Source organism: Epargyreus clarus, unplaced genomic scaffold, assembly GCF_041222505.1.
Source record: "Epargyreus clarus isolate Ecla_fem2 unplaced genomic scaffold, WU_Ecla_fem_2.2 ptg000025l, whole genome shotgun sequence".
Lineage (NCBI taxonomy): Eukaryota > Metazoa > Arthropoda > Insecta > Lepidoptera > Hesperiidae > Epargyreus > Epargyreus clarus.
Window position 1 is genome coordinate 1,468,506 of NW_027332232.1, and position 24,854 is coordinate 1,493,359.

The 24,854-nt window shown below is 39.2% G+C and overlaps 1 protein-coding gene and 1 long non-coding RNA gene across 2 annotated transcripts in view; one reads left to right on the top strand and one right to left on the bottom strand.

Moving 5' to 3' along the window:
- The window catches only part of LOC140752787 (uncharacterized), a 238,186-nt gene that overhangs the window by 139,800 nt on the left and 73,532 nt on the right, over nucleotides 1-24,854 (top strand). The window lies entirely within an intron of this gene.
- The window catches only part of LOC140752819 (glutamate receptor ionotropic, kainate 2), a 45,690-nt gene that overhangs the window by 1,123 nt on the left and 19,713 nt on the right, over nucleotides 1-24,854 (bottom strand). Inside the window, exons 2-19 of the mRNA XM_073087172.1 lie at nucleotides 21,613-21,717; nucleotides 20,616-20,777; nucleotides 15,829-15,960; nucleotides 14,413-14,544; nucleotides 13,813-13,979; nucleotides 13,426-13,479; nucleotides 12,905-13,066; nucleotides 11,562-11,705; nucleotides 10,499-10,711; nucleotides 9,202-9,405; nucleotides 8,420-8,524; nucleotides 7,474-7,610; nucleotides 6,794-6,917; nucleotides 6,209-6,406; nucleotides 4,260-4,460; nucleotides 3,241-3,424; nucleotides 2,597-2,724; nucleotides 1,040-1,147 (exon numbers count right to left, since the gene is read on the bottom strand). Of these exons, the coding sequence (XP_072943273.1) occupies nucleotides 1,040-1,147; nucleotides 2,597-2,724; nucleotides 3,241-3,424; nucleotides 4,260-4,460; nucleotides 6,209-6,406; nucleotides 6,794-6,917; nucleotides 7,474-7,610; nucleotides 8,420-8,524; nucleotides 9,202-9,405; nucleotides 10,499-10,711; nucleotides 11,562-11,705; nucleotides 12,905-13,066; nucleotides 13,426-13,479; nucleotides 13,813-13,979; nucleotides 14,413-14,544; nucleotides 15,829-15,960; nucleotides 20,616-20,777; nucleotides 21,613-21,685 (2,628 nt within the window). The 5' untranslated portion in view covers nucleotides 21,686-21,717. The remainder of the gene's footprint in view (nucleotides 1-1,039; nucleotides 1,148-2,596; nucleotides 2,725-3,240; nucleotides 3,425-4,259; nucleotides 4,461-6,208; nucleotides 6,407-6,793; nucleotides 6,918-7,473; nucleotides 7,611-8,419; nucleotides 8,525-9,201; nucleotides 9,406-10,498; nucleotides 10,712-11,561; nucleotides 11,706-12,904; nucleotides 13,067-13,425; nucleotides 13,480-13,812; nucleotides 13,980-14,412; nucleotides 14,545-15,828; nucleotides 15,961-20,615; nucleotides 20,778-21,612; nucleotides 21,718-24,854) is intronic.

Sequence of the window (24,854 nt, forward strand, 5' to 3'; positions counted from 1 at the left end):
TCGCTCTAAATGGTGAGACTTTGCAATTCGTCAATGAAACTGTTTTCTTGGGAATTACCATTGATTCTAAACTCCAGTGGGGTCCCCACATCTCTGCTTTGTCCAGCAGACTTAGTACTGCAGCTTTTGCAGTCAGAAGAATTAGACAGTTAACAGACATACCCACTGCCAGACTTGTCTATTTCAGTTACTTTCACAGCATTATGTCTTATGGCATTCTACTGTGGGGCAGTGCTGCTGACATAGACTCTATATTTACTATTCAAAAAAGAGCAATAAGGTCAATATATAGTCTGCGGCGTGGTGAGTCCCTAAGAGAACTGTTTCCCACTATTAATATATTGACGGTGCATAGTCAATACATTTATGAATATATTATGTATGTAAGAAAACACACTGATATGTTTGAAAAAAATAGTAACCACCATAACTTTAATACCAGAAATAGAAATAAATTAGCAATTCCTAAATATAGATTATGTAAGGTGGCTAGATCTTTCGTGGGCAACTGTATTCGCTACTACAATAAAATACCCGACCACATTTTGAATCTCACAGAAAAAAAGTTTAAACATGTCGTTAAACTAACGCTATGTAAAAAAGCGTACTATAAAGTAAGTGATTATTTGACTGACAAAACGGTGTGGTCTGAATTAGCTCCAGCTCCACATGTACCATTACGTTAAGTTAACATTGTCAAAAACATTTTTTTTAAAAGATGTGTGTTATGGAGTTTCTTTCGCCGCTTCTTCTCCATAACGAAACACCTTGTGAAGTGGTGGTAGTTGCTTTGACATTCAAAAAGTGATCTGTAAAGAACCTATTTTGAATAAAAAATTTTGATTTTGATTTGATTTGATTTGTTATTTTTAGGGCACTCAACAGTAAAAAAAACACCAAAAAATATTGATTATTCATAATTATGTTTTATATCAATTCGGATTAAAATTCGATTTTACCTGCGATTATGTATCAAACCAAATCCGATTAAATTGATAAAAGTTTATATTTCAGGATGAAGCAATGTTGTATCTGTCACCTCATATCTCGCTGGTGCTGGCGGTACGTGGGTGGCTGGTGAACACCTGGAGCATCCAGGTCTTAGCACAGTCCTGGACGATCCTCCCCGCATCGCTGTTCTCAACTCCTAGAATAATTGTCCAAAGTGTGTGGAAAAAACAAGACACGAAATTCACAGAATTTTTATTTGCAAAAAAAATATTTTAGGATAAATAATGTGCGAATGTTAACATTTGGTAACGCTTATTGATTATCCCTGAATTTGGTGGAAGCACAGCCGTGCATCTAGATCGTGACACTTTTTTTGGTAGCTAACAAGCTTGAATTCAACCTGATTAACCTCAATCAGACACATGCTGGTGTTTGGCAGGGATGCATACTCTCCCCACTCCTATTCAACATCTATACAGAGTGTATTATAAGAATTGTTTTGGAGCAATGGAACAAAGACGTGTCAATAGGAGGCAGAAAGACATCTAACTTAAGGTACGCTGGCGACGCGACTCTCCTCGTACAAACAAAAGAAGATATTGAACAGCTCTTGAAACGTTTAAAGACAACAAGCCGCTCTTTCGCACTCGGAATCAACAGACCCAAAACCAAAATGATTATTGTGGACCGAGCTGAACTAAATAAACCTGAAATCGATATGATTGGCAACTGTGAAGTTATTCAAAGTTACGTGTACCTCGGCTCCACGATCACATACACTGGGGGATGTGAGGAAGAGATACGAAGGAGATGTGCTATCACAAGATCTGCCGTAGACTAACCCAAAAAGAGTATGATGCAACCGCATTATCACCAAAGTCACAAAAGTACGCCTTATGAGAAGTTTGGTCTTCCCAATATTTCTGTACGGTGCAGAAACTTGGACGGTTCGCCTCAAAGACCGACGTAAGATTGATGCATTTGAGATGTGGTGCTGGCGGAGATTGCTGCGGATCCCTTGGACAGCGTTTCGAACCAATGTTTTGATCTTGGAGGAACATTAAAGAGAGGTTATCGTCGATTGTACAAAAACGAATCCTCAAATATTTCGGACACATTGTCCGAAATCAAAACTCCATGGAACGGCTCGTTGTCCAAGAGCACATGGAAGGCAAGCGGTCACGCGGACGATCTCCTATCGTCGGACCTACTTAATAAAAGGTGCCACATAAGCGTTCATTATCCAATGTTGCCGCAACGCTGAAGACCGCAACAAGTAGAGGCGCATCGCAAGGGCGGCATCATCCAGATCTGATGCAACATCGTGAAACCACGACTACTCTGCCAAGAGTGAATGACTAAAGAGGGAACCTCAATCGAATTTTCCATACACGTTTGGTTTGGGTCACAATGCAGCACTAGCTTAGTGATGTAATTCTAAATCCAATATGGTTGACACGCCGAGATGAATTTTTCTTATGCACCCCCATTACATGAGTTAGCGAATAACCCAAGACTTACCCATAATATGCCATGACATGGGTATCAAATTATACTGTTTTCTAAAAGAAAAGTTGAAATCAACTTCTAAAAAATCTTTTTAGTAAATACTAAAAATATATTTTTTAATGTTTTTTACACTCACCTGCCCCATCTCACTGCAGAGAGACTGCCGCCCCTGTGTAGCATTCTTCTTAGTGTTCCAACAGAATTCCAAAATGGCCACCACTATGGCCAACGCCAATCCGCATAACAGCGTCACAAACACACCACCTGGAAGTTCAAGATATAGTTAACGTCCAATTGATCTTATGTATATCGTAACTGCTCCAGTGTGGAACGTACCACCCTCGTAATAGGAAGTTCTACCTCTAGAATATATTGCGGTTCGACTCCAAGCACCACCGCCACACCTATTTCTGTCATAACAGCAGTATTAAGCGCTGCTGTGTTCTGGTTAAAAGCTTTGATAAAATAGACATACTTTTCCAAAGCATTACAGCTTAGTCCTCGGGGGGAGCGGTGCCTCTGTGACCGACCTCGGCTGGGAGTCTAATCCTATTTGGGATTGATTACAGATGTCCATGGCCGGTAACCACTTATCATCAGGTGGACATGCTCGTCTGCTACTCCTATACTATATAAAAAATGCCTGGCTCTGGCTTCCTTCGCAAAATGGACAGTATCATCCAACCAAGGTCATCACGCGGAGACAAGGACTAACAACAAAGGTTCTACTAGCTTCTAGTACTGCTAGTGCTTTTGTGATACTTGTGGCTAGGACCTTACCAATATTCTGCACCCCAAGGGGATTCGCTTTACTATCCTTTCCATCTCTGTTGCAAACATCCCCCGTGTTCTTCCACCACTTGTCGTACAGGATCTGGATCACCCCCTTCTCCTGTAACTCCAGGATGGCCAGAGATATCTTGTCCCTCCAGGGACTGCCCTTCCAGGTGGCGATGCCGTATCCCTAGGGATAGAAGTGTAGATATTACCAATAATTAGTACTAATTTAATTATAATTAGTCCATCAAACATTTTTTTCCTTATTATGTTATTATTTATGTGGTATAAGTAAAGTACAAAATTAAGTAAAGTCAAAAAAATTAACAATGTGACTATTTCTACAGGTACTGGACTAATAAATTATATTTATTCGTACATTTAAATATTCAATTTTTTTTTAAATATATTTATTCGTACATTTATTCAATTGGTTAGGTTAGGTTAGGTTAGGTTAGGTTTTTTTTTTTTTTTTTTTTCTTTTTTTTTTTACTTTAAACCTCCGGCATATAGGGGTTAGGTTAGGTTTCAAAAAAAAAAAAAATAATTTTTTGTAGTTTTTTTTTGAGATTTCTCAAAATCTACCGGTTCGAATCGGATAATAATAAATTGATTGTCCAGTACCCGTATTAATAATTATAAATTATTCGTACGGTAACCGTATTAATAATTATAAATTGTTCGTACAGTACCTGTATTAATAGACTCAGCCAAAAATTAAAGAATTATTTTCACTTTAATTACGTGAAATGGCCTCAATTTTTAGTAAAAATACATAAATATTTCTAAAATAAAAGAACCTAGAAACCTTAAGATATAAAATTGTTGTTTATGTAACACATAAAAAGAATATAACTGAGTAAGTTTCTAATATATCAAATATTGTCCAATATCATGAAAGTAATATTTTTGGAGTAAAAAGGATCCCTTGTCTCAATAATTCTCTATTTTCTATTTGTCTCGAAAATTCTCTCAAAATATACTTTCAAAATCAAGTCAATCGTTTTCAACTTATGTTTTACCTTTGAATCCAAGAGTCCTCCAATCTGCGTCAAGTTGCAGTCCCTTTGCACCCGATGGTCCAGCATCGTGGACTCCATCAGGAACGCGTAGTTTCCACCTAAGACCCTCTTCACACCTTCCTCGTAAGAGGAAACCAACGCTGGTGGCGTGGCTGTTGACATGTACTGCCACATCTTCTGGTAGATGTCGATGTTTGAGTCCTGGGGAAGATGTAACCAAATTATCTAAGATCTCTCGATCAATTAGTACTGTTGAATATGGGCCACTATAAATTGGTGTATATATATATAATTGTAACTTCTCCAGCTCATTATAATGGGCAAAATCGCGGGGAAAAGGCGAGCAGGGAGAAGAAAAAAATCTTGGCTACGAAACATTCGAGAGTGAACGGGGATAGCAAGCGCAGCTGATCTATTTCGCCTCTCAAAAAACCGTGAGGGATTTAGAAAGCTGATAGCTGACCTTCACTAGTTGGAGAGGCACCGCAAGATGAAGAAGAAGATAGATTGGTGCTACTTAGACCCTTTTTGCTTAAGAAGACGCTCGTGCAGTCGACCAAAAATAGGTTATTAAGTTAAGATTAAAACTACTTCGCAACAATCCGCTACAAATATGTATGATGGTATATATTTTAAACCATGCAGTATGTAAAATATATACCATCATACATATTTGTAGCGGATTGTTGCGAAGTAGTTTTAATCTTAACTTAATAGCATGGATTTCCGCAAAGTAACGCCTGATACAATTAACTATCAAAAATAGGTTGATGATGATGAAACCTGTATTCTTTGCAAAAATTCTTATATCCTTCAGTAATAGAAGATATTTATTGCAAAAAACTAATGACCACATAATGTAAAGTAAGCAATGGCCCCAGACATTTTTAGCTAACCCCAGACACGATAGGATATATTTTTATAATATAGGAGTAGCAGACGAGCATGCAGTCCACCTGATGGTAAGTGGCTACTGCCGTCAATGGACGTCTGTAATCAACCCCAGATACAATTGAAGTCTGAAGTCGGCCACAGATGCGCCGCTACCCCTGAGGACTAAGCTGGAACGCCTCGGAAACGTATGTCTCCCTTACCACACTTCAAGCCAGAACACAGCAGTGCTTAACACTACTATTATTAGTTAGAAATATGTGTGGCGGTGACGCCGCCGGAGTCGAACCACAAAACGTTGTATGACCCTTGACATCTGGCAATCAAATAGGACTATTTGAAGTTGATTCAAGATAGCCCTGAATATTGTGTCCATCGTCACTCTTGTTGTCGAAAACATTCGAGTACCTGAGCATAATAGTAAATAGTTTATTCATCACTCTTTCAATCATTCCTTTCTTTTAACCTTTCTTTTAACTTTTTCTTTGACGACCTGCGTGGCGGAGTGGTCACCATACCGGTCTGGCGCGCAGAGGGTCCCGGGTTCGATCCCCGGCCAGACAGAAATCTAAATGATGATCTACGTTTCTGTTTCTGGGTCTGGGTGTTTGTGTATTTGTCTCTGTGTGTGTCCATGGCACCCACAATACAGGGAATCCTAGTGTGGGGCTGTGAGTGTAGAAAGCGTTAAGCGTTTAATGTTTGCCTAACCGAAAATGGAACACAGAACTCACACTCGATAGTTACCGTACCTCGAATCATCAAAATCAGACTGATTATTGACTTTGTACTGTGGAGCCAAGGCTTCCTAATATAAGATAGGTTTAGAGTAATGTTAAGTTAGTTATAATAAAGCCTTCATTCAATCTAGACGCCACTTTTACTCACACGACCCTGCGACATCACTACATGGCGACCCTGCCAGTCCGGTGCGCATGTGGATCACGTTGCATGCGCACCGGGTGGCATTCCAGAAGAAATAAATTAGGAAGCCTTAGCTCCACACTACAACTTCACGCGACGCCAATTAAATTCATGATAAATAACTTTCAACTTACCCTGAAGAAAGTCATAGTGGACCCTCCATTCAAGGTCCCGTACTGTATGCTGTTCTGGGCGGCGAGGTCCGCAGCACTCTGTATGGGTAAGACAGTCCGCTCCACCGTCAGGAAGGCTGCCAGGTTCGCGGTGTACGAAGACAGGATGATCAGGGTGAAGAACCACCAGATACCACCCACTATACGGGTTGATGTTGCCTGAAAGTATAGTGAGGTTAGGTTAGGTTATAATTTGTTTGCCTTTTTATTCATATTGACATAAGCACCCTTATGTTACGTTACGTTGTTATGTTTCAGTTTTCTGGAAAAAGTACCGTAGGTAAGGAACAGAATAGTATTTTAAAAGTATATAGAGCAGCGTCTTTGTTTTACATTCTGGAAAGTATCCCTTACCTGAATTTACCAAATAAAACATGAAATTAAATATTAATAATCATTAAATTTAAAAGTCTCTAAATCTCTATAAAAAATACTGTAACATCTCCCGTTTTTATTGAATTGCTATCAGAGCTTGTAACGTAGGATTTTTAGAAAATGTTGATATCAAACCCTGTCACCGATTGGAATCCCTTAACCAACCCTCACCTTTGGATTAAGCCCAGATCCTTGCCTCAAGAAGGTCCCAGTGATGAACCAGAAGGAGTTGCAGACGCTGAACTGGTTTGTGAGCAGCTTGGTCTCGTGGCCACATACGTGGGTACTGGAAGACCTGGAACCATTGAAATTCTGTAAAACTCAATCATAAGTCAACTGTAAACGTCATAAAATATGAACCACTTTTTTTAAAGAGGAAACGAGCATGCAGTCCACCTGATGGTAAGTGGCTACTACCTTATGAACATCTGTATTCAATCCCAGATAAAATAAACTTCTACCTGAAGTTTTCAGATGCGTTGCTACTATGCTGGCTAAATTGTAAAGCCTCAGATAAGTAAGGCATTCCAGCTTAGTCTTCGGGGTAGCGGCGCATATGTTGCCGACCTCGGGTAAGAATCTAATCTTATGTGAGTTTATATTACAGTTGTCCATTAATGACAATTGCCACTTACCATAAGGTGGACTGCATGCTCGTCTGCTATTCCTATATCATAAAAATGAAAAAAAAAAAAAAACAAAGTTTTTTTTTTTAGATACCAAAAGTAATCAACCCCTTGATTCCGGCGGCACTACCACACCTTTTTTTCGTGGAGTTGATTCACAGAAGGTTCTTACCTTCAACAAATACCAACAGGTACCCATCACATCTACCACTTGGATTCTCTTACCACTCATAAGGCGAGAACCTGGCCATCACGAAGAGCGTGAAGGAGACCAGGATGTAAGCCGCGAGGACGTACAGCCAGATCTCGATCGCCAGGGGGTTGAGGAAGCTGAACAGCCTCGTCGGTTGAGAAGTCGGTACCTGAAACATGTGAATTATGGTACCAATTAATAAATAACATGACAAGGAATAATGCTTGCTTGGAAGATGATTTTGAAATCGCGCAGTACAATGCTTGTGCAAAAATAATGTGCAATCCATTTGATGATAAGTTGCTACTACCCCCCGTGGACTTTTAGGAGGGTAGAACACTCTGTAGTTCGACTCAGTAGTGTGGAGGTAGTACCTCCACACCTATTTCTGCCTGACAACAGCAATGTTAAGCGCTGCCGTGTTCTGATTTGAAGAGTGTGGTGAGGGCGACATACTTACCCGAGGCATTCCAATTTAGTCTGTAATCATCCATGGCCGACAGACCGCTGTTGATTACAGATGTTCTTGAGCAATACCCACTTAGCATCAGGTACACAATATATTCCTATTTATACATAAAAAAGCCTCTCATCAGATATTTCCATCGCTAAGTATTTGGGTAATTTTGATTCTCAAAATAAATTTCCCTTGGTATCCAAGCTGTGTTACAGTGTTAAATACTAAATATATAAAGAAAAATAATGCCCTGCACTACCTTTGCATTATTCCTTATGTAACAAAAGTGTTAAGCGCTGCTGTGTTCTAAAAAATATGTCGATAGGCTATTCGTACTGTTAGTGGCTGAACATAGCATACTTGGTGTTAAAAAAACTTTTGATAACATCCACCTTTGATTAGCCTCTAATCCTTCCTCCATCACCCCTTGCCCAGTGGGACATAAACACGTCACAGTAAACGTTAATTCAATTTGCAGATAACGATATATCAATCAGTATGGACACTCAGATTGAACTCACCCGGAATAGAATCCCGATCCCAAGGTTCATGAACGGCTTCGTGAAGTCTATCACTGCTTCCCTCGCGTAGTTTATCGTCATCGACGCCACAGCTATATCTGCTTTCTGTAAGTAAAAACATAACTTAATAAAAATATATATATCTCACAAGTTTTTCGATTTCTAATTCGATAGAAAAAGTAAATAGAATGTTGATTTACTATTTTGTGGCAACTTCCCTCAACTCATCAAGAGATGGCGCCACATGTTTCTGAATCACGCTATCGAAGTTTTCTCAACATCTTGCATATATACAAGCTCCGAACTGAATAGTCGGTGCACGGCAGGAGATCACTCGCGGCCAAAATGAAGGTATTTCTGTGTTGAGCCCTGCACTACCTTCACATTATTCCTTATTTAACTTTAAAGTTAAGTACTAGGGTTCTGGTTTGAGGGATGTAGAAAGAGAGACAATTGAACAAGGTGTTGCAAATTCAGGTGCTCAGGGGTTCAACGCATATATTATATTTATATCTATTTATCGATATATTTATATACATATTTCGATCTATGTTTTATTAGAGAACTTTTTAGTTTCCTCACGATGTTTTCGTTAAATCAAATCAAAAATAATCAATTTTCAAATTTTCTACGCACATAACTTTCAGAAGAATCTCAAAAAAAACCGAATAAGCAGAAGTGCCTGAGACGCGTACTTTTTACCCCCGATCGAGTCTGGAGTTTCAATCGGCTGTGACCACAATGAACACACCCATTTATCACAAGTTTATAAACTAACTCACCCGATCCATCAGCTCCCGGACAATCCCGTTCCATTGCCCGGTATCCGGGTCCCTGGCGCCATACATATTATCCGGGACCAGTCGTAACCGGTAGTGGAAGCCGGCCCTTGCAGCCACCCTCGCCAGGAGGTCGATGCAGAACCCTTCGAAGCGAGCGTTGCCTTGGAGGTTCCAGCCTTCTTTTACCATTACGTAGGGTTTTTCCTGGAAAAGGGTCAAGTAAAATTTGAAAATAATTATTGTGTATGGGTGAAATTAAAGTGCTTGCAAATTACAGATTACTAAATACTACTAGTAAATGACACGATCAATCGATATGAAGATGGTAGAATCCTCTGTGGTTCGACTCCGGCGGCACCACCACCTATTCGTATATAATAACAGCAGTGTAGCCCTGCTGTGTTCTGGTTAAGGGGGACATACTTATCCGAAACGTTTCAACTTAGTCAGGTAAGAATCTTAATCTTTTCAGGGGTTGATTACAGATGTCCATACGGCAGTGGCTTACCATCAGATGTATGCTCATCCGCTACTCTTATATTATAAAAAAAAATTGAACAAAAGAATAAAACCGACTTCTATGTCACTACAAAGTAAAAAATAATTGATATAAATGTTGGTTTAGAACATATTTCTGAAGTCGGCGCTCAATATATTTCGTTTGATAACGGCGTAAACAGCGTGTCCAATATCATGTTAATCTAGATACTCAATCTTCATTTTCAGTTTCATGATAATTGAGTGGTCAGAAGGTAAGTTGTCATAAAATATGTAAAAAGCAGGCGTAGTGATGATGAGTTCCACCCCATAACTCAAAGTTCTAATCACCAGGCCATACCCATGTCAAGGTAGGAAAGTACCGCAACAAAACACCCTTTCATATGAATAAAAGATATGGTTAAGAAATACTCGAGTTATTGAAGTTTATATGAAATCGGGTTTTTCCAATTTTCCGGGAAAACTGGCGAAATTTTTAAAATTTCTATCAATTTCAAATTTCCTTTGTACTTCATTTCTATCTCTTTTGTATTGTTATCTTCTTTTTGTGTACAAAAACTTATTAAATAAAATAAAAAATAAATACAAAAACATATATGCGGTCAAATTGAGTAACCTCCTCCTTTTTAGAAGTCGGTTTAATAAAATCTTGCATATCCTTCCTTAAACTATGACCTTCAAAGCCGGTGATGCATTGGCGACTCCCCTGGTGTTGCAAATGTTCATAGGCGACGGTGACTGCTTTCCATCAGGTAGCCCGTCTGCCTTATCGGTAGGTATAAATATAAAAAAAACATACCTCAACAGTAACAACAGTTAGTGTCACATTCGGAGGTGGATCCCGGCTGTACGCAGCAGGATCAGTCACCACCAGACCCTCAGCGGGGTTCCAGTGGCCAGTGAGCACCGGACCACCGTGCTCGCCACCCACGATCCTCATCAGCTGGAGGTTGAAGGTGGTGCGGCGGCCGTTCGTGAACTCGATAGGTCCGGACAAGCCGTATGACTGGACCTAGAAAAAATAAAGGCAATAAGGTAGGCACAAATGACGAAAACACGCAAATGTATGGTCCAATGGACGAACAAAAATTGTATCAGGAACATGAACACAGTGGCCAATAGCGTAACAACATAGAAGAAGGAAGGGCAGATAAGTAGGAGGAAGAGAAGATAAGAAGGAAAAAAGCAAATCGTTATCAACCCACTATTGTCACGCTACTGGGTACGGGTTTAGAATTAGAAGGATTAGGCTATAGTCAACCGCGCTGGCCAAGTGCATATTGGTAGACTTCACATACCTATGAGAACTTTTTTAAGATCTCTCAGATATGCAGGTTTCCTCACGATGTTTTCCTTCACCGTTAAAACAAGTGTGAATTTATTTCTTACCATGTAGCTGACCCGGCAAACTTTGTACCGCCTCAAAATCTATTTACCAAATATATTTCATATAAAATATAACCTATGTTACTCGTGGATAATGTAGCTTTAGAATGGTGAAATATTTTTTAAAATCGGTCCAGTAGTTTTTGAGCTTATTCATTACAACCAAACAAACTGTACTGTGTACTGTGTGCTAGACATGCAAGTGTATGCATTATAAGATCGAGGACAGTAATAAAAGATGCATCGTACGGACAACACACCTTTTATTTACGGACTAACAACGAACCACATTACGTTGCGACCCTGCCAGGATTGACCCTGCAAGGAGAAACAAAGTTTTCCTCTTTATAATATTAGTGTAGATACGCACATCCATTTGAAAAATCAGAGACACGTGCCTGGGATTTGAACCTCGGACCCCTCGATCAAGGGGCCGAGTTTCTTAACTATCTTACTGCTTCCATACACGCACTTACCTTATTAAGATTGTTGATGAGAGTCTTCCCATACGCCCAAACGGTCTCATTCTCGCATGAGGCGTTCCCGGAGTGCACCTCCTTAGTCGCTGCTAGCGCTAGCGCCAGGACTTGCACCGCGTCGTAGAACAGCGCTGGTTCTGTCTGTAAGAAATAAACAATTATTTAAAAGGAAAAGTGTGTTGAAGTGTGAAGAGATAGGCGAAATCTTTAGAGAGGTAAAGTCCGCGCCAAACAGCTAGTCCACTCTGAAGTTGTTGCGAGCAGGTGTAGTCATACAATTTACTATGGCGACGCGTTTCATTTCTACATTCAGAGCGGACTAGCCGTTTTACGCGGGATATAATAAAAATACTATGATGAACCATTGAGAATAAAAAACAATAAAATAAAAAAATCATATCTAATTTTCGTAACTACCAGACGTTTCTGATTTTTTATATAAGTAGGAGTAGCAGCGTATGCAGTCCACCTGATGGCAAGTGTCTACTGCTACCCATGAACATCTATAATTAAACCCAGATAGGACCGGAGTCGCATTTAAGGTCTGCCAAAACGTTGCTAATGACTAGAATTCGGATTTGATGCACTATTAAAATGTCGAAATATGCTAAAAAGAGCGATATATGCTCAAAATATGCACTTTTATGTACAACTAGCTGACCCGGCACAATTTGTACCGCCTCAAAATCTATTTATTAAATATATTTCATATAAAATATAGCCTATGTTACTCGTGGATAATGTAGCTTTCGAATGGTGAAAGAATTTTTAAAATCGGTCCAGTAGTTTTTGAGCCTATTCATTACAACCAAACAAACAAAGTTTTCCTCTTTATAATATTAGTGTAGATTGATATAGAGTATATGGTCAAAATTGCCAGTCTTTAGTGATGTGCCATTGCTATTGGACTGCAATCTTGCATGCAATCTTGGATGCATCTTGTTATACTGTCATAACTTGTAACTAAATAATGTATGTAACAGTAGCATTACCATGAGTTGGCATAGAAACGCCACTATAGAAATGGTAAATAGAAAACTATTGTCATTTTGCTAGTGAATAACATAACTACTATCGTTACGGTATTTCTTGACAACGTCTGTCAAATTAATGACTCATGGGACCGAATTTGTATGGCAATAGATCATAATGACATTCGCTAGCGATTTGATTTCGATAGGTTTTTTACGTATCGAGTTACGTCACTACGGATTTTAGTTCTACGAGTAACCACCAGAGGCGCTGTACAATTTTTCATACATTTATTTTACGCAGTCGCTAGCGAGTAATACTTTTGTAAACTCATGGTAGTCCTACAGTACTTGATTGTAACTATTTACCTTAATATACCCCCCACTGAGTATAGAAGCTCCTATTGGATGAAACTTCTCCATGACCTGCAGCGCCTCCTTCACCTTCTCGGAGTCGTGGTCCACGATCCTCCAGCCGCTCATGTTCACGCGGTTATAGTAGAAGTCCTCCAGGTCGAATAGTTCCATGTCCTGGAAATTTTAGGCTTCCAATATAATTCTGTTAATGTCTCCTCTTTGGGCAAGATAACTTGAGACCTAAACATTACTTTCCATTCCTTCTCCTTAGCCCTTTTTCCCCTCTCCATCACCGAACATGTTCAATTCAGTCACCAAATTATATTTTTCATTATATAATCTCACACAACATATTGTAATTATTGAGACCCTTAGGGGAGGGATTTTCAAATATCTTTTCTCATCTTACGTTATAGAAGAAAATCACAATTCAAGCTTCTAGACACATCGGTTCAAGCTGCCTGTCTGTCACCCTCTTTTACTCTTTTTATTAAGATAATATAATAAATATATATTTTTTTATGAATACTTACAAAAGACGTAAAAATGTAATGATAATTTTCATTGTTCATCTGCAGTTGTAAGATCTGAAAATAAATTATATTGATTATATTTTTTTATATATTTTATGGACCAAAATTATTAATTAAAGCGTATAAATACAAGTTTAATCAGATGTATAGAACTCACAGCTGTATTACAACATAGTTGATACAATTAGGAGCAATAGTTTACGGATGGCTCAAAGGACCAAAATTATGTAAGAGGCCTACTTATGTACCACAGATGTTTTAAACACTCAACACTTGTATTTTGCTACATTTATAAGAAAATACTTGGGCCAAGCAGAGTCCATAAAATTTCATCGGATCCGGCTCAAAGGACTAAAATCTCAGATCCAGCTCAAAGGACCAACTTACAGCTCTCGCCAGCTGCTTCAAGTGCTTGGGGTCGGTATCAACGATGATGCGCTCGATCCTCTGCGCCTTGATCAGGGATAGTGCGGTGCGGTATTCCCGTGGGTCGCTGCACCGCACCGCGTACATGTTGCGGCCGTCGCCCGCTAGCTTTACTAGGTTGAGCTCCCCTGGAATAAATACGTCATTGCTACATACGCTTGGTAATTACCAAAAACGCGCCACCACGCTTGCCAAATCTCAACAAAATGTCACAAATTCAAATGTGTGGATGGAGCACTTGTCTTAGTTTGTGTAGATATTAGAAATTAATTATCACTTGCTAAACGGTGAAGGAAAACATCGTGAGGAAACCTGCATACCTGAGAGATTTATAAAAAAAATATATTGAAGGTATGTGAAGTCTACCAACACGCACTTGGCCAGTGCGGTGGACTATGGCGCAATCTTTCTCATTCTGAGAAGAGACCCGTGCGCAGCAGTGGGACAGTAATCGGTTGTTGATGATGATGATGATGTGTAGATTTCGGACGGGCGGGCATCCATTTTTGTCCTAAACAGCAACAGCGCCAACACTAGTAGTATTAATATAAGAATACTTACCATATCCATAATCCTCGTATATAATTCCCATCCTGGTCCAGTTAAGGTACGCGGTGAGGTCTCCAAAGGCCTTGTTCATTATCTCCCGGGAAGGATAGAGATTTATTGTGAACGACTGTGTGTTGTTAGGTTCTGAAACAGATATTTTATTATTAGAATACGCTACTCTGCTTTGTCATTCGACTCTGGACTACTGCCTATGTCTGTCTTATCACAGCAGAGCCTGGTTACTATCCGTGGTAGCTCTCAGCCCTCTGTTATATTAAAAGCAAACATAAACCTGTCTAGATGCACCGAAAGAAGATTGATGTATATGGGCATATATTGGCATGGGCAAATCCGTAACTGTCTATTCGATCCGATGAGAGATAACTTCAAAAATGTGTTGATCTCCCACTTCGCATGTTAGAATGACAAAATACTTTTGATTCTTGGTTCTTACCAAGACGGACGGACCACCATGCACCATTAGGCTCTCCTTCGTCCATAGCCTATCGTGTTCTGTATATAAATCCGTACTAAGTACTAACCGAGCAGCAAGTGCGGCGCGATGGTGAGGTAGGGCGCGTGCAGCGAGCGACACATGGCGCCGAGCGTGGCGCCGGGCAGCGGGCCTGACGCGCTAAACACCGCTACCAATCCCGCTTAACTTTGATTGATAACACGCTAAAGTAACCTAATGATATCTTCCTAAGGTCTGTGATATTGCGATCGGGCGCAGATGTACTCGAGACGCCTAGTGGAAAGAACATCGTATGTGGAAGCGCAAAGAAGTCCATAGCGATGCAAGGGTGTATTGCGACCACACACTTTGATTGTCTTTTCCTTTGCATATACTCGTAAGAATGTCGGAATACCTACCGAATCACGTGACGAATAGACCGACGTGCACCAATATAGAGAGCGATTCTCTTCAGTTGTCTGCTGCTCGTGAATAAATACGTACTATATACAGAATGATTACTAATGTTGATAGAAACAAAAGTACTAGAATACTAACCGAGCAGCAAGTGCGGCGCGATGGTGAGGTAGGGCGCGTGCAGCGAGCGGCACATGGCGCCGAGCGTGGCGCCGGGCAGCGGACCTGACGCGCTGAACACCGCTACCAATCCCGCTTAACTTTGATAACACGCCAAAGTAACCTAATGATAGCTTCCTATGGTCTGTGATATTTCGATCGGGCGCAGATGTACTCGAGGCGCCTTGTGGAAAGAACATCGTATGTGGAAGCGCAAAGAAGTCCATAGCGATGCAAGGGTGTATTGCGACCACACACTTTAATTGTCTTGTAATTTGCATATTAGAATGACGCAATACATACCGAATCACGTGACGAATAGACCAACGTGTAGCAAAAAGAGAGCCTTTATCTTCAGTCGTCTCTGGTCCCTTCATAAATCTGTATTAAGTACTAACCAAGCAGCAAGTGCGGCGCAATGGTGAGGTAGGGCGCGTGCAGTGAGCGACACATGGCGCCGAGCGTGGCGCCGGGCAGCGGACCTGACGCGCTGAACACCGCTACTGCGCCCGCGCGGATTTGGGAGCACGCTGGAATGAACAAGGATTAAATGTTAAATAACTATAACACCAGAACGAGAGCTATGTAAAACAAGTATTAAATATTACGATGAAGACATTATAAGCTTGAGTAGGAGCGAGTGAGGAGGAACGAACACATCGAAAAGCAATGATATCCTAGTAGTTAAAATAAATTATGGACTGGTAAAAACTGTGAAAGTCCGGTGGTTACAAACACAGTCTCCGAATCTGGAAGGGGCCAAGATGCGAATCCTAAATACAAATCCTTAATTTTTAAAGTTATATGCGTATTAAAAAAAATCTATCTCTCAGATCAAATCAGTCTTTATTTGCAAATAAGGTTATACAAATCTCTCTCTCATAAATGTTGAAGTAAAACATCGATTGGAAACCTGCATTTAGAGTTCTTTAGATAAAAAGGTAACCTAATCCCTCTTACTCTGAGAAAATCCTTAACCAACGGAACAGAAATGGATAGAAAATTGTAGAAAATATCCCTTACCACAATTCTACCTTAAATTTAATATCAATAAACATAATTTTCAAAATATCTCTCTTCATAAAAATCATTTTTTTACATTTATTATTTTTAAATATCATAAACATTAACAAATTGTAAAGAATATCACAAATCGTCAAGCGTGTACCGTACCGGAAGTGAGGTCGGCGAGCGGAAGCGATACGGACGGCCACCGGAAGTCCCGTTCGAGAGCCTCACGTTACGCTCAATGAAAATTGAAGTACCCTCGAAACCTCTTCAAATGCGAGTATGAATGGAAAAAATGAATTTTCAAAAAGGACTCCGGGTATGCGGTAATTTTTTTAGGGTTCCGTATTCAAAGACATTTAAATAATGGCATTTAAAAAAAATTAAAAAGAGAATTTTTAAAATAAAAAAAATACAAACCCACTGAGTTTCTTACCGGATCTTCTCAGTAGAGGTCGCGTTCCGATCCGGTAGTAGTTTAAGAAAATATTGTAACTGACAATTTGTAAGTGCCGCCGTTGGCCTATACAAAATAAATATATATATTTCAAAGGGTAAAAACGGGACCTTATTACTATCATCTACTGTCTCCCTACTGTCAGGGTTATATCTCTTGAACCCTAATAAGTAGATACTTCATATTTTTACAGAGTGTAAATTTAGGGCCGCTATAACAACAATTGCTAAAATGAAAAAGAGTTAAAATAAAGGGGTCCTCAAATAATTGGTTTTCGGAGTTATTTGGTTCGGATCGGACGACACCTCATATGAAATTCGTTAAGCCACTTGGGCTGTAGAGCAAGCCAAAGAATAAGAAACACATCCTGTTATCGTCTTTATAATAGTACTTTAAAATAATAAGTCAGAACAGTCAAGAACAGTTTAATAACGGGGATATAGTTATAATACCTCTAATCACTAGTGTGTACTTACTTACGTGTAATTGTAATATCGTTACTTCGTACCGTACATGTGACTATATTTATACATGGCTACCTTCAAAAAGACGTCGATTATAATCCTTACATACAAACATACGTACATACGCTCGAAAAAAACATATTCACAAAAATTACTAAAAACTTAGCAGCAGTACGGAACCCTCCATGTTTTTTCGCGGTCGACTCACACTTGACCAATTAATTTTGACACGCGTAGCGTAGTCACACTCATCTGCCACTCAAAAGGTTCGATCCGCTTCCGAAAATATTTTTTTTGAAGTTACACTTCTTTTGACGCTTTGGTAAAACAGATCCGTGTATTTTTAGCGTGGATCGGAATTGCGCGTGCCGATGTAACACATAATTTATTTGTAAATTTTACTTTTGTCTATTGCTCGTTTCCATGTAAAAAATAGTTAAAAGTTAATGAGCCATCTTATAATTATTTGTTTTATTCTTGACCACCGAAAGAACACAAAAAAAACTTTGAAAAATCCTAGTTGCGTGTCCGGGCTACGAACCTCGGACCTACAGCATCACGAGTCTTTGAAAAGAAACCTATCACTGCTGATCTATATGAATTAATAAATAATCGCAAACGTGTGTCCGGGATTCAAACCTCGGAATTAATCAACAACCGACTTTGAAAAGCTATCACTAATGATAACATGATAACTACATGAAAAAATAAAAAAACGTAAAAACCCGTGCCCGGGATTAGACCCTCGGGCCTCTACCATCAAATACCGATTCTAAAAACTAAACTATATGAATAAATGAAAAATCGTAAAAACCCCGTGCCCGGGATTTTAATCTCGGACCTTTCGCATCAAAAACCGAACATCGAGCCCCCTGCCATCCTTTTTTTTGTTGTCGAGGGGGAAACCTTCAAAAGGTACCCGACGACGTGGGAGCGACGCCGGGTTATGTGGGATTTTTACCGCACTAAAACCCCCCTGGTGGCCGTCCTCGGCGCTTCTTGGATAACTCCGGGATCTCCGATGGAGCACCGTGTTATTAAATCAAATCAAATCAAATCAATTTTTTTATTCAAAATAGTTTCTTTACAAAACACTTTTTGAATGTCAATACAACTACCATCACTTCATAAGGTGTTTCGTTATGGAGAAGAATCGGCGAAAGAAACTCCATAACACACATCTTTTAAAAAAATGTTTTTTACAATGTTAAACTTAACCTAATGGTACATGTGGAGCTGGAACTACTTCAGACCACACCGTTTTGTCAGTCAAAGAATGACTAAGTTTATATATACACATATACATATACATAGCGTTTGTTTAAAGACAATGTTTAATAATAAAAATAAGGCTATCATTGTCAAACTAAAAAAGTAAATAGATTTAAAAGTCCAACGTCTGTATAGCTTAAGTAGATCAAAAGCTCGCTTAGTTATTAAGAGCCATCAAGTCTTCAAAGCACTTCTAACTCAGAAATCAGCAGTTTCCCGCGCGTGTCCAATCGCTGTGACGATTTGCCCTTTAGGTCCCGACTTGGCAAAATGCCGAAGTCACGAATACCAGACCGAATCAGAATTGTTTTATTTATTTTTACCCGACTGCCAAGGAAGGGTTATGTTTTTCGCGCATATCTTGTATGTTTGTCTTTCTTCATACCCTCGGATCTAACAAATGGCTGGATGATTTTCGACAGCTCTGGGACGAAGACAGCGTGGGGCCCTCCTGACAACCGTCCGCTGCCCACTCTCGCCCGCGGGTACATAGCTGTGTTAGTATGCCCTTACGTTGCTACGGAATATATGCTTGTAGTTGTGTGCAACAACGTCAGAGCGGACTAGCAGTTCGGCGCGGACTATTAGTGGCTACTGCCTGGACTAGGCTAGTGGCTGGACATTTGTAATCAACCCCTGATAGGATTAGGTTCCTACCTGAGGTCGGTCACAGATGCGCCGCTACCCCTGAGGATTAAGCTGGAACGCCTCGGAAAACTATGTCTCCCTTACCACACCCTTCAAACCGGAACACAGCAGCGCCTAACACTGCTGTTATAACAGAAATAGGTTTTGCGGTGGTGCCGCCGGAGTCGAACCTCTAAGGGTTCTACCACCTTCAAGCATTTTATTATAAAAAACCTCTAGAAATACGTATAAGTTGCTGAACGAAATGAAGCTGATACTTAAATATTTTTAATTTCCATCATGAACATCGGTGTCAGTGGCAGGCAGCTGGGAGGCTCGCTCTAATTAAAATACTTGCTTGATTAATGAATTACTTAATTACAAAATATTAACTGTTTCTGCATCTTACGGCACGCGATTTTTGTTTGATGATATTTTGCTTACGTTTTGAAAAAAAATAGACTTACAAGCTTATTTTTCAGGAGTGACAAGGCATTTGTGATCGACTTCAGAGTTGGTCACAGATGTCCATGGACTGCAGTAACTTACCCAGCGGCATAACTGCAGGGAGAGAGGACTGGCATGATGCCACGGGCCCCTAGGCTATCGGGGCCGATCCCTAAAGGCTAGGATCTCAAAAATGACGATGACGATGACGATGACGTGAGCGATAATTTCTTAGGGCCCGATGCTATAAATTTGCCACTCTCATACGGTATAGTTACGCCACTTTCCATCAGAGGGACTGCAAGCTCATTAGCTACTCCAATCATATTATCATCATCATCAACCTGTTACTGTCCCACTGCTGGGAACGTCTCCTCTCATAATGAGGTGTAGGCTGGCACCGCGCTGGCCAAGCGCGTATTCGTAGATTTCACATATCTTAGATGTTTTTTTAAGATTTTTCAAGTATGTAGGGTTCCTCTAGATATTCACAATTTATTTCTAATACGCACATACTGAAAATCAGTGTTGTGCCTGGGATTTGAACCTCGGACGCCTCGATAAAGCGACCGAGTTTCTTAACCACTAGGCTATCACTGCTCCAATGATATAAAAATAAATAATTATAGTTTAAAAACTAAAAACCACGCTAAAATCGCAATCCTTAATCAAGTAAAATACTTAATCCTGATTCCTGACGATAAGGACAATGGGATAAAATTATTAAAATCATGTATTGTCATCGGTTCTTGATAATTGTACAAAATTTTAAATTAATCGGACCGTTCAAAGTGGGTAAAAATCGAGTTAAAAATTCCGTTACATACATACATACATACATAGATACAACCCAAGCTAATAAAAACGTGGTAAAAATACTCAACCTTTTTCTCCTATATACGTTTCCTACCTTTCTTATAAGTTCTGAAGGTATCTCTCGCTGTAGAGTACTGGATGTCGTAAACCAGCGTCGTATCTGGCAGAAGACTGCGTTCCTTATTTATCCTGTACACAGCGTATTTAAACGCTAGCTCTGCGCTGCCACCACGCGCTTCTTCTGTGAAGATTGCACCTAGAAGAGAAGAGAAGATTAAAAATATGAAAAATATAAATTAACTTTTCTGTTTTCTCCTCTAAAAACTTTTTCATTTCATACCGATATTATGGGAGTACATTCAAAATCGTCTGCCATTTTCGGAAATCAGCCATATCGAATTCAGAATAATACTTGAATAAATAAAAAAAAATATAATTCGGTTGAAAATTTCATAAACTACTAGCAATTATTATAAAAATAAAAACCCGCCTAAACATACGTTATGTTACTCTCACAATTTAGACGAATCCAACGACACCTCATATGTTAATATCCGGCAAGCCGTTTGTGCTGCAGCGTGACAAAGAATGAGACATACATACATACATACATACATACATACATACATACATACATACATACATACAAACATACATACGCTCATAAAACATTACCCTCCGCAATCGAATAGAAGCTTACTGAACTGTGGACACTAAAAATTCTACTATAAATTTTTAATTTTATTAGTCATAGTCTTCCAAAAAAAAAACAATAAAGGAACATTTAGCAAATACATTAAAATAATTACAGTTTAAAAACTAAAAACCACGCTAAAATCTCACAAAATCGTTAATCCTGATTTTTGACGATCCTGATGAGGGTGAATGGTATACAATTATTTATATCGTGTATTGTCATCGGTTCTTGATAATTATTCAAAATTTTAAATTAATCGGACCGTTCAAAGTGGGTAAAAACCGAGTTCAAAGATTCCTTTACTTATATACAGACAAGTCAAGCTAATAAAAGGGTGGTAAAAATCTTCTTAATTGTTCTTTTAGCCCATAGTGGCTACTTATTTAGTACTCACCAATTTTAACGACAGGTGACAAGGCAGCAACAGCATTCAGGGCGACCACGAACCAACGCCAACAGCACCACATGTTGCTTCCTCATCACGGCTTGCCCGCTTCACCTGGAGAATATAGGGTGAGGGTATGAAGAACATAGGGTGACGAAGGAATTATTTACGCAGCGATGTCACAGCAATGTATAAACAAATGACTATGTAATAAAGATATACACCCGTTATTAATAATCAATCGATGGATCAATCTACTCGATACGAGAAATCCTCAAATTTAGATTTTTGTTAACCAAAATTTGGATAATTTGAACATAATATTGGGTGTCAATAAATGCATTTAGAATGTGACGTCACGATCGCATTCAAAGCAACTACGAGCCAACACCAACAGTTGACACAACTGCAGCGATATTGCAAAACAATTGTGCAGTCCAATAGCAGCGTGTGCAGTGTGGAGAATGTAGGGTGAGAGTATGATTTTTTTTTTTATAATATAAGAGTAGCAGACGAGCATGCAGTCCACCTGATGGTAAGTGGCTACTGCCGCCCATTGACATCTGTAATCAACCCCAGATAGGATTAGATATTCCTACCTGAGGTCGGCCACAGATGCGCCGCTACCCCTGAGGACTAAGCTGGAACGCCTCGGAAAAGTCTGTCTCCCTTACCACACCCTTCAAACCGGAACACAGCAGCGCTTAACACTGCTGTTATTAGGTAGAAATAGGTGTGGCGGTGGTGCCGCCGGAGTCGAATCACAAAGGGTTCTACCACCTTCGAAGATGAAGATGAAGAAGGTAGGATGAGAAACTATCTCATCTAAGATGAAATGTTAAGCGCTGCTGTCTACGAGGTTCCAGGGTTGTTGGGGGTGGCAATGCATTTGTGGTCAACCTCAGATAGAACTTTAATCTTATCTTAGCTTATTTACAAATGTCTATGGGCGGTAGCAGCCTGCCTTCTCCTGTATTATAAAAAAATACTATTTCTTCGTCTACATAAACATTTCATTCAATTTTCTAAGAGTGGGCTACTATCCCAATGCTGGGCACCCCAGCTGTGGGAAAGTTTAGTAGCTCACGATGTAAACTGAGTCCGAAGTAAACACAAACGAAAAGATTGAAAGCAAATGGTTTGGAAGCAAATGAAATGTCGCGATCCATTAGTGTACAATAGCCCCTAATGGATCGTAGGTAAGGGTTGGATCGCACAGTTACCGTAGATGTAGTAATCATATAGAGTCATTTATGACATACTCATATTATACAGTCTTCTTAAAGAAATATAAAATTTTAAGTTACTTAATGTTTGCGAAAAAAAATCGACGGGTTGCACTCCGGGAGTGCAGGCAGAAGTGAAAACTTTCGAAACCTAACCTGAATAATAAAATATATTAAATAAAAAATTAAACTGACTGAAACCCATTGACATATTTTTTTATGCTGACACCGGATCACATCTTGACGTTTGCAGTTTGCTTTGCCGTCTTACGAATTTTCGATCAGGACACGTATCCTGACGCGAGTTTAACATTTTTTAACCATCACAAAAAGTGCACAACGCCGTTAAAGAAGTTTTCACTTCAAAAATTCTGCTTGATTCGGAATTTAATCTGAACTCCGCCGATAGACTTAAAGAACGTTAATAAATACATATAAAAAAGTTGTATAACATGCAATTAATGGTAACATTTCTTAGTACAAATTAATTTAGTAACAAAAGTATTAAAAATACCCGTTTCCTAAAAAAATAAAGCCCATGTTATTCGCACAATTTATACAAATCCAACGGCACATCTTATTTTAAAACTCAAATAAATATAGTTCAAAAAACTAAAAAACACGCTTTTATGATAAAATCAACTAAAAAGTAGAAAATAATTTTCAATCTAGGAATCAATTAAGAAACAGTAAATAGTATAATTGTGGAAAAAGCTTGGTGTGCTTCATTTATCAGTTTACGAAAAGGACCCCACTTGTAGTAGTAACTTTGCGATGAACTTTCTCTAAGGCGCTCGAGCAATCTCGCCTCGATGATGGACGTACTCCTGAGGATGTTGATAGGGCCAATGGTACAAAATTATTATTATTTTTTTTTTATCGTATAACCTAACGATTAGGCAGACGTGCTACCTGATGGAAAGTAGTCAACGCTGCCTATGAACATTTGCAACACCAGAGGAGTCGCCAATGCATCGCCGGCTTTGTATGAGAGCTCTTTTTGCACCTTTTTTGAAGTAAAAGTCGTGTATTGTCATCGGTTTTGATAATTTTTCAAAATTTTGAATTAAACTGAACGTTCAAAGTGGATAGAAATGGGGTTCAAAGATTCCGTTACATAGTTACATACATACATACAACCCAAGCCAATAAAATCGTGTTAAAAACATTTTTCACAGTTGGGTTAAAATAAATTTATTTTTTTTATAATATAGGAGTAGCAGACGAGCATGCAGTCCACCTGATAGTAAGTGGCTAATGCCGCCCATGGACATATAATCAAACCCAGACAGGATTAAATATTCCTACCTGAGCTCGGTCACATTTGCGCCGCTATCCCTAAGGACTAAGCTGGAACGCCTCGGAAAAGTATGTCGCTCTTAACTATGTAAGTAACGTAATTATTCTATTATTTTTAGGGCTTTTTTTTTCAAAATTTTAGTATTTTACAGTTACCAACAACTTAAAAGCTTAAACTAGGGGTGCCAACATTTATTTAGAATTGTTGGCAGCCCTATTTAACACGAACAAAATGAAAAGTCTCGAACTTCCATTCCATACAAAACGAAACCGTAGACAAACAAACTCCTTTCCGTTTCAACTGAAACTTTAAGAACTTGGCTGAAGAATTTAAAATGAGTGGCTTATTGTATAATAAGTCAAGTCGTTAAATCTTTAAGATTTTATTTAAACATATCTATGTTATGTATAGTATTGAAGTATTGTAGTATTGAAGGTGGTAGAACCCTTTGTGGTTCGACTCCGGCGGTACCACCGCCACACCTATTCTGCCTTTTAACTAATGATTTTGCAAAGTTTTATGCGTATTAAAATGATTCGTAATTTTCTCCAACGATGAAGTAAGACTCGTGGAAACCTGCATACCTGAAAGATCTTTAAAAAAATCTTCAAGGTATGTGAAGTCTACCAGTACGCACTTGTCCAGTGCGATGGGCTATGGCCTAATCCACATTCTGAGAGGAGATCCGTACTCAATGACGATGATATATTTATGGTTTCCAACAA